This window comes from Neolamprologus multifasciatus, chromosome 10 (assembly GCF_963576455.1).
Source record: "Neolamprologus multifasciatus chromosome 10, fNeoMul1.2, whole genome shotgun sequence".
NCBI classification, from domain to species: Eukaryota; Metazoa; Chordata; class Actinopteri; order Cichliformes; family Cichlidae; genus Neolamprologus; species Neolamprologus multifasciatus.
Genome location: NC_140448.1, coordinates 11420878 through 11431465, shown reverse-complemented (window position 1 = coordinate 11431465; position 10588 = coordinate 11420878). Strand labels below are relative to the sequence as shown.

The window sequence follows — 10588 nt, the reverse complement described above, 5'->3', positions numbered from 1 at the left end:
AAGTGATATTTAACAATGGATCTGATTTCAGAAGTTTTTCTCTGCTTCAGCTGATCCATCTGCTGTTCACTGAAGTCTCATCAGAAATGGTCTCAGTGGGGTGGGGGGTGGGGGGAGGCTGTCAAAAAGCCATTCTTAAGGAAGGGAAACAAGGAGAAAATGCTGACATATGGACTAAAAATCAGCTGCAACAGGTTTCTTGGACTGATCGATACTGAATAAAGTTGGTTTTACCAAATATTGACTTTCACGTTCAATGGAATTGTACAAACTGATTTTGCCTTATATACTGTATTTTCACGTATACTTACTTAAACAAATAAATGAGGGGTTGAGCTCAAGAGTTTTGCATGGTACTGTTTGTGAAGGCACAGAGGAAACTCGTCTTTATTTGTAGTAAACAAGATTTTATTTGGGAGCAAAATTACAATAGAACATCACAATAAAAAAAAAAAATCCATTACAAATACAGAGTAGACCTAAAACATGGGTTAGCAGATGATGCCTGACTTTAGGCAGCTGTTATTTAAGACCATGTGTTTATACTGATAGTTGTTATTACAGTGACTAAGAGAAAAAAGTCTGCTAATTTCACATCCAAAGTGCGCAGTACCACTGATACTACACTAATTCTGATATTGCACTAATGCATCATTTATGCAATCAACAGTTTTTGTTTAGAATATCCACGTTTTACTCTGTATACTGCAGAGGTGGGTAAATATGGTTGAAGATTAGAAAAAATACTCTTTCTAAAAATAAGACTTTTGAAAATAAATTGACAGAATATTGTGGGTAAATAAAAGCATAACTATCCAACATGAGTTTTACACGCTCATTAAGACACATTAGTATGAGCAGCAGCTTCTTTTTTATGGTCTAAAACACTGAGCGTTAGAGGCTTAAACGACACTGCTGACTACTGGCTCAGGTTTGGCAGCTGGTTGCTACAATAACGAAAGAGTTCACCCAAACTCTTCTTTCCCATTCGCCCACATGTCATGTTGTTTTCTGTGCTCATGTTTGTACAAAGTCACCTAATTTCTATGTTTACAGCATGTGTTAGCAACTACTTCTTGATAAGTGGTAAAAGTGTAAAAAGCATGTTTTATACTTCACAAACTGTAATGCTGTGGGGATATATTGATTATTTTTGGGGGAAAGAATGAAATTAAAGTCCACTATTTTGCCATCAGTGCTGATAATTCCATGAAATTCCTGAAACTGCACCAAATTTGACTATAACTGGGATTTAATGGCTTCCTCAAATGTTCCCTGAAAGCAGTTTAAGCATCTGGTTCCTGCAGTTATGGACATGTGATAATTGATTAGCTAGTTAGTGATAGCTTAGCAAGTCGTAACTCAAAACAATGGAAGATTAGTGAATACAGCCATAATACTAAATTACTCTACACAGCGCTGTACTCATATTTATATTCACAGCGAATCACATGCTAGTAATGTAAGATCACCCGGCTCTGTAGCTTTGGAGAGCCTTCTGGGCCTCGTTGTTTTGTTTTGCAGACAACAAATTAATAATAATGGACTTATATTCCAGGTTAGAAAAGTGAAGCCAGTGTAGAAGTGCCTTAGACATGTATTTCTTTGAATGTTCAAACCGAAGATAACGTAGTTTTTGTAAATTTTAGTCATTTAAAATGTCTAAAAGAGAATTACCCATGGTATTCTCACTGAATATCAACTTGTGACTGATAAGTCGTTAGCCAATGAGCATGCAATTTCACAATCTGACCCCAACCAATGTTCTTACAGTACATTTCTAAACACCAAGATCGTGGTGGTGAAAACACTCATTTCAACACTTTATAAAGGGGTTTTATTAACCACTCTTACCACTCACCACCTAATACACTAGGCATATTCCTAATAACAACAGTGACGGTTTAGTTGTATTTAGACACAGAAGCCTAATTAATTGTGATTAGTTCTAATTATTTTTAACTAGTATTTCAGAGCAAAATGGCTGCTGTGAAATGGGTTATTTGGAAACTAATGGAAGTCCTGTCTGTAAATAGACATCTGTTTGTTGTTGTTTTTTATCTTTGCACTGTAAACCAGCTTCTAAATGGTTAGAGCATAGCATTTCTTTCTAAGTACCAGCAGGGGGCGACACCACTGGTTGCAAAAAGTCACAGAAGTTTATGGGAAAATGTTCCTCAGCTTCCTTTTCTCTGTGACCTCAGTACAGAGAGTTGATTGGCCCAGTCACTACTTTTAGCCTTATTAAATACACCATCAAGTTTATTTTGTAAATTATTACCCACATTAGTGTCCAGAAGGACAATAAAGCAAGGAATGCTTTACCATTTGATTGACAAGTCATTAGCCAGGGAGCGTGTGGTGTCACCCAGTTACACAACGAAAACCGTCCCACACTCATGTCGTGTGGTTTAAAAAAACATGGCAATTTTTTTTTAAAACATTGGGTGATTTCATGGTTGCTATGTCTATCTTTTGTACACAGTCTAAGATGTTATCCAGAAAGTGCCTTTTTGTGTTTTGATCAATCAAAATGAACTGCATTTACTACAAGAGTCAATATTCCTCCCACTAGTTAAGAGTTGTACTTTTTTTTATTAGCAAACTGCTTTCCCCACAAATATGAGGTCACTGTTTGTTTCTAATTAAAAGTGATTAGCACTAAGATTAAAGGAGAACACTCTCATTTTTTCTCATGTAAGTCTTTTAAAGGTTGTAGGGCTGGCTGCTTACCAAGCTTTTTCCTCGACTTAGCAACTGCAGCACTATTAATGCTGATTAATAGCAGGCAATGTTCATGTCTTTTTATTCTATGAAGCTAACAATGAATGATGCTTCATAATAAAAGCAGCAATAATGCTGCAGGGCTTCATTATAAATACTTCCACAGTTTGACAGGAACACAGCGGACTAGTTATGTAAAAATACACTTGTTATTAAAGAAAAAAAAAGCTGTGATGTTCTGTGCCATCCATAGCCCACTCGAAGAGTATGACTGTGTGAACTGGTTCTATTAGACGCTGCCCACAGAGAGCATCACAGTAAATAAAATTCCCCTCCTCATACACCTCCTCATCCTCTCTCTCCTTCAGTGAATGGCAGCTTTGTTTAAGCTGTCAGGATCAATTATATCTTGCTCCCATAAACAAACATCATGGTGGAGAAGTGGAAACGAGCAGCCCCTCCAGCCGCCCCCCAGAGGATGTGCCCTTCCAGTCTTTCCCCAAATCCCAAAAGCTGGGTGTTTTCAATACGTGACCAACACAGTTACTTTGACTTGGCTTTCTGTTTGGGCACATTCGCAGCTGAAATTGCAGGTTTTGGTGCAGGAGCTGGAGGGGGCCTCACCAAATCGTACACACTGGAGAACCTACAACAAAACGGGGGCATCACAATGAAGAAAATACCAGCACCGAAGAAAAAGCTACAATTTTGCTAGCATGACATGACCAAGAACAGAAAACAATATCACATAAATGGGTAGCTCACTTACAGGCTTTTGACTCTCTTTAGAAAAGCTCTGACGGCTCTAGCAATCCTTCTTATCCGCACCTGTCACCAAAATATCACAAAGGTCAGTGCAAACCAGCAATTTCTGCATCTTACATAGAATTACATGCATACATAAGATATGTTTCTGTTTTGTTTGGTTTTAACTATTAATCAACTTTGCTGAATCATTTTCATTGAAAAAATTTTTTTAACATAAAATAAACTCACCTGCTGCTTTTTGTACAGCAAAGGAAGGGAGAAAACAGCGATCACAGCTGGACAGACAAATTATTCATGTAAATGACTGGACTGCTACTTTTAGAGCACTCTAGCTGAGCACTCAAAACACTTTCTACTACCAGCCACATTCATCCATTCACACACACATTCAATCTTTGTTTTTGAGAGCTTTGTCTAACATTCACACACACACACACACACTTCAGTGGATGCATCAGAGGCAGCTCAGGGCTCAGTATCATGCTCAAGCATGCTTTAATATGCAGTGTTGAGGAGCCAAGGATCAATCTACCAACCTTCCAATCAGTAGATGACCCACTGGGCTTTATTTCACTTTAGCTTTGCACAAAAATAATCTAATTGGTTCTAATGAAAACATTCTCCTACTTAAATAATTGGTGCAAACCAGTCATCTGAGGCGACTGATGGAGGCATGACTTCAAAAGGAACTTGAGGTTTGCAGTAAAAGTTATTCCTTAAATCTTAACCGTCACACTTTAACTACTGAGATGATAGATCACTCGTGAGTCTTACAAACAGGAAGATACATTTGAAGGTGCTGGGAGCTTAATATATGTAGGTGGAGGAAAGAGACATGGAGGAAATTAGATACGTGTGTTAGCACAAAGCATAAGTATACACCGGGTGCAACTTACCACTTATTACCAGGGTCAGTCCGTTAGTTTGGATGCCAACATAGGTCAGCAGATACAGAAGCACAACAAACTGAGAGAAAGAGCACAGAAAAAGATTACTGGACAGTTTAATAGTTTAGTTTATTAACTGTAATTTGATTTGTGAATGATGCTGCTTTAATACATGTCTCACTGAGATTTAAAGCTGTTGAATGTAGTCTTGATCCCATGAGAAAATGAACACTGCATGGTGGCTCTGTTTCATTTTTAGCTGCTTTTAAGCAATATAGCCTGGATTAAAACAGTACAGCTGCTCAGAGCCCCACACGAGCGTGTGTGGTGTGTAGCTGCCACCAGGTGGCACCAAAGTCAAAGAGTCTTTTAATCTTGGCTTTGTGACATCTATACTATTGCTTTACCATCACACTCATACCTTAATAGAGTCAAATATGTTTTCAATGAAAACGAGCCGTTTGATTTCTGTGACAGCAAATGCGATCAGCAGCACCGTCTCCTCCACCAGCATCACCGTCTCCTTATTTGTCAGAGAGCTGTCGTAATCCAGACATGACCTAAGCACAGGATAACACATTTGTGAGAAAGTGCAACATGCTTCCAGAAAGCAGAGGAGCAGCATTTTTAGCTGGAAAAGAAAAGCCTGTGTGTGAACACTGATGGACTCACTGAAAGGGGTGAACCCCGGGGTTCCAGCGCAGGAGCTCCAGGAGCTTATAATAAAAACGGAGGGGGAAGGTGATGCACATGATGCCCAGAAAGACGTTGGAGACCACAGTGACGGCACTAAGCTGGAACAAGCTGGCCAGACCGATTACCAGACCTGTAAACACCACACCAGTCCTCCACATGTGGCGCCAGTACACCAGATCCACAACTGCAAAGCAATTAAGCACAAGACATCATCTTAAATGAGTGAACAGAGAGCGGGGGTATATCTGAGTGAATATGCAACTGAAATGGGAAGTTGTTAAGCTTAAATTAGTTACAGGCTAATATTTCTTATACTTCATGACCTGACTGTGAAGCAGGGTTACCAAGAGTGGTAACATGACAGAAGGTTGTAGAGAAGTCGATGAAACTGGAGGGGGGAGATAAAACTAGCAACGAGGCAGTAAGTAGTTCAAAATTAGGAAAGTACTGAAAGACCCAGGAAAAGAACTTCTCTATCTCTACTTATTTTAATCCCACAGAGGTCAGTTATATTGTTGATAGTTTTACTTCTTCACTGTGTAGGACTCTGGATATTGTAGCTCCTCTGAAAAAGACTTCCTACTAAAACTCTCAAATCAAATATGCACCTTAAAGCAGATAACTCCAAAGCTGGAGAGTAAATAGGATCTCAGTAATTTAGAAGATTGTCATTTAGTCTGGATAAATACTGCTGCTTTGTAAAGCTAGAAAACCTTACTGTTCATCACTGATTGAAGGACATAAGAACAGCCCTAGGTTTCTCTTCATTAGTGTAGCCTGACTGACAAAAAGTTAGAGCACTGTTAAGCTAACCATTACTTTAACATTAACATTATTTGAAGAGTGTCAGTCAGGTTTCAGAGCTCATCACAGCACAGAAACAGCTTTAGTGAAGGTTCCAAATGATCTTCTTATGGCCTCTGACAGTGGACTCATCTCTGTGCTTGTCCTGCTAGACCTCGGTGCAGCGTTCGATACTGTTGACCATAATATCCTATTAGAGCAATTAGAGCATGCTGTAGGTATTACAGGTACTGCGCTGCAGTTGTTTGTATCATATGTATCTAATAGACTCCAATTTGTGCATGTAAATGGAGAGTCCTCTTCACACACTGAGGTTAATTATGGAGTTCCACAGGGTTCAGTGCTAGGACCAATTCTGTTTACATTATACATGCTTCCCCTAGGCAGCATCATTAGAAGACATAGCATAAATTTTCACTGCTATGCTGACGACACCCAGCTCTATCTGTCCATGAAGCCAGATAACACACGCCAATTAGTTCAACTGCAGGAATGTCTTAAAGACATAAAGACCTGGATGGCCGCTAACTTTCTGCTTCTTAATTCAGATAAAATTGAGGTTATTGTACTTGGCCCTGAAAATCTTAGAAATATGGTATCTAACCAGATTATTACTCTGGATGACATTACCTTCGCCTCCAGGAACACTGTGAGGAACCTTGGAGTCATTTTTGACCAAGAAATGTCCTTCAATGTACATATTAAACAAATATGTAAGACTGCTTTCTTCCATTTGCGCAACATCTCTAAAGTTAGAAATATCCTGTCGCTTAGTGACGCTGAAAAACTAGTTCATGCATTTATTACTTCCAGGCTAGACTACTGTAATTCATTATTATCAGGATGTCCAAAAAACTCCCTGAAAAGCCTTCAATTAATCCAAAATGCTGCAGCAAGAGTCCTGACAGGGACTAGAAAGAGAGCATATTTCTCCTGTTTTGGCTTCCCTTCACTGGTCCCCTGTTAAATCCAGAATTGAATTCAAAATCCTGCTCCTCACATACAAGGTCTTAAATAATCAAGCCCCATCTTATCTTAATGACCTTGTAGTACCATATCACCCTATTAAAGCACTTCGCTCTCACACCTTCAGTTTTCAGGCCCCTCTTCTGTGGAACCAGCTTCCAGTTTGGATTCGGGAGACAGACACTATCTCTACTTTTAAGATTAGGCTTAAAACTTTCCTTTTTGCTAAAGCATATAGTTAGGGCTGGATCAGGTGACCCTGAATCCTCCCTTAATTATGCTGCAATAGACGTAGGCTGCCGGGGGATTCCCATGATGCATTGAGTTTTTCCTTTCCAGTCACCTTTCTCACTCACTGTGTGTTGATAGACATCTCTGCACTGAATCAAATCTGTTATTAACCTCTGTCTCTCTTCCACAGCATGTCTTTTATCCTGTCTTCCTTCTCTCACCCCAACCGGTCGCAGCAGATGGCCCCACCCCTCCCTGAGGTTTCTTCCTTTAAAAGGGAATTTTTCCTTCCCACTGTCGCCAAAGTGCTTGCTCATAGGGGGTCATATGATTGTTGGGTTTCTCTCTGTATCTATTATTGTATGATCTACTGTACAATATAAAGCGCCTTGAGGTGACTGTTGTTGTGATTTGGCGCTATATAAATAAAATTATGAAATGAAATAAAAAATGAAATACAAGATCTTGACTAATCAGGCCGTATCACCCCATTAGCTCTCAGACTGTGTGCTTACTTGTGGTTCCTACAGTATTTAGAAGTAGAATGAGAGACAGACGCCATCTGTTGGGCTTTCCTTTTTGCTAAAGCACATAGTCAGTGCTGGATCAGGTGAACCTGAATCCTCCCGTAGTTGTGCTGCAGTAGGTGTAGTCTGCTGGTGGATTCCCATGATGCATTGGGTATTTCTCCTTCAATCACAATTCTTACTCTCTTTTTGTTTATACATCTCTCTACATTTAATCATTACTTATTGTTAATATCTTGCTCTCTTTCACAGCGTGTCTTTTGTCCTGTCTTCCTCCAGTCGCAGCAGATCGCTGCCCCTCCCTGAGCCTGGTTCTGCTGGAGGTTTCTTCCTGTTAAAAGGGAGTTTTTTGCTTCCTACTGTTGTCAAAGCGCTTGCTCACCAGGGCTATGTGATTGTTGGGGTTTTCTCTGTTTTCTTGGTATTACTGCAGGGTTACATTAGGGTTACCTTACAATATAAAGCGCCCTGAGGCTGTTGTTGTGATCTGGTGCCGTGTAAATAAAAATTAATTCATTTGGTTTTTAAGACATATGAGGTATACAAAAGATGCCATGTGCTACTTTTGCTAGTACAGTGAATGTTTTAAACTAAATTTAAACAGCTGCTATGAGTTGCTGTATCATATTCTCCCTTTTCTCTCTGATAAGTCCCACTGTGGATATTTGAACTGTTTTGAGCCATAAATAGAGACTAAGACTTTTTCACATGGTCTCATAAAAGTCATCTAAAATTCTTTCTACCACAACGACCACAGCTAATGGGTGTTTGGACACGTGGTTATTTAAAGTGTGGATAAGAAAGAGAAAGGGGTAACAAAGAGAAATGACAAAACAATTTTACAGAAAATGAAGGACACCCTCACCTCGTTTCATGCCATGCCATGCTCCTTTAATAAAGGAGAAAATCTTTCTGAATGAATGCTGTTTTTACGTTTTACGATCTGTACGTGTCTGAAAGTAAATCATAAATCCTCAGATTAGACACTAGATCCTTACCCACCAACATTACATGCGCATCCTAACTGCAGCACAAATTTAATATAATTTTATGATTAAAACAGATTATTTAAAAGCAGCAGAGTATTGATGGTTTTCATAGTTGGGTTTCCTGAGAATTATAAAAGTAGATGTATTCTTATTCATTTATAAAAACAGAAACATTAATGCTGTCACGCCAGTGAAGTCACTTCAAAGCTGGGCACAAGTATGCCCTCTCATTCTTATCCGAATAACTGGAGTTATGTGTTATCAGAAGTAAAACAGCCCTGACAAGACATCATTTCTTATCTCCTATAACAATTTAAACCTTTACAAATAAAACAAACTACATTCAGTCAGCAGTGGGCTCTCGTTTAGCTCAATCCCATTCAGCCCATCTGTCGACCAAATGAAAGACACACTGGATTCAGTGTTTAACTTGCCATCCTGCCTGCATTCACACCTGCACAGCGGAAAGTAAATAAATTCCCTTCTTCTCCACCTGACAGCTGCACTCTGACCCCGTCTGCTCTCCTTCACTTTACTTAAAGCTGTCAATATTGATTTCCTTACGTTTGGTGGCCATTTCAGCGGCGGTCCTGCTTGCTCCCCTCTCTTTCTTGTGCTTCCACCGTTGGCTTGCACTCCAGGCTTTTTTTGGCCACCCCAGCTCCGTCAGCAATATAAGGCCCGGCTGGCCTAATTTTATCCTGTATTGGATTCACACACACTCAAATTGGGAACCTGAGACTTGAGCATGTACATGCCCCACAGCTTGTAGAGGCTAATGCTTCCTCAACCAGTTGGTGGCTGATTTGCACACAGAGGCCTTTCCATGCACGACAGACCATGACAGTTTTTTTAACGTAAAATGATCATCATTCCAAACTGATAAGAAAACAACTAATGTTAGCAGGAAGCTAATGCCAAAAGCTGCGTACTACAGCACTGACATCAAGCTGAATACATACAGTCACTGCAGTCACTTGCCACGTTTTACAGATAAGCAAGAAAGATGAGTTTCTCTATAGATTTCTTATTCACTCTGCACAAATGTCCCTCATGACACCTTCAGTGTGTCAGACCAAAACACGGAGCCAAACTCGCCTCGCCATCTGTATATTTAACACTTTCACTCACACCTTTAAAGCTCTAAAGATAACATAAGAACAACCTTATAAAATAGGAAACCCATGTTAGAAAAGCACAGGCTCAGATGTATACTATAAAAGGGAGCTGTACTAACATTTGTATTTAAAAAAGCCATGATGTGTTTGCTCATTAAGGGTGTTATATAACTGTTATTCAACAACTGATACATTGCTAATTAATAGTGTCTAATACACATGTGAAAATAAAAGTATGTACTTTTTTTTGTATGTTTTTCTACATTTATGGTTGTAGAGGGTTATACTGATGTGTCCTATCAGTACAGTTGTCTTTTGAGTGTAATTAGCAAGCCAAAAAAGTGCCAAAACACACAATAAAGCCTGGCGGCACAGTGGTGCAGTGGTTAGCACTGTGGCTTCATATCAAAAGGATTCTTGCTGGACCCTTCTGAGTTGCATTAGGATGTTGTTCCTGTGCTTGTATGGCTCTCTACAGTTACTCTAGAGAGCCATGTAAGCAGAACAAGGACATGTATGTTAGATTAACTGGTGATTCTACACTGATCATACATTCAATTCAGACTTATTTATATAGTATAACTCCAAACCACAACAGCAGTCACCTCAAGGTGCTTTATACTGTAAAGTAAAGACCCAACAGCATCAGAGAGAAAACCCTAATGATCCGACGATCCCCTATGAGTGGACCGAAGGCAACAGTGGGAAAGAAAACCTCCCTTTTAACAGGAAGAAGCCTCTGGCAGAATGAATTGGACAGGTAGCATTATTGTTACATTTCAAGCACAATGGCAATGTTGTTAGCGAAAACGAGATCTCTGCAGTGAAAATCTGACATTAGCATGAAAAAAAGGACGGAGGCACATCTAACACATCTA

General features: G+C 39.5%; 1 protein-coding gene across 1 annotated transcript; it reads right to left on the bottom strand.

The window, feature by feature from the left end:
• Positions 1–263: 263 nt before the first annotated feature.
• rtn2b (reticulon 2b) lies at positions 264–9804 on the bottom strand. Its single transcript, XM_085175436.1, has 7 exons — positions 9157–9804; positions 5052–5259; positions 4801–4939; positions 4389–4458; positions 3721–3767; positions 3494–3552; positions 264–3370 (listed from the first exon to the last, which is right to left on the bottom strand). The coding sequence occupies exons 1-7, from the start codon at positions 9167–9169 to the stop codon at positions 3268–3270; spliced, it is 639 nt and encodes a 212-aa protein (XP_085031562.1). The 5' UTR covers positions 9170–9804; the 3' UTR covers positions 264–3267.
• Between the last annotated feature and the right edge of the window lie 784 nt (positions 9805–10588).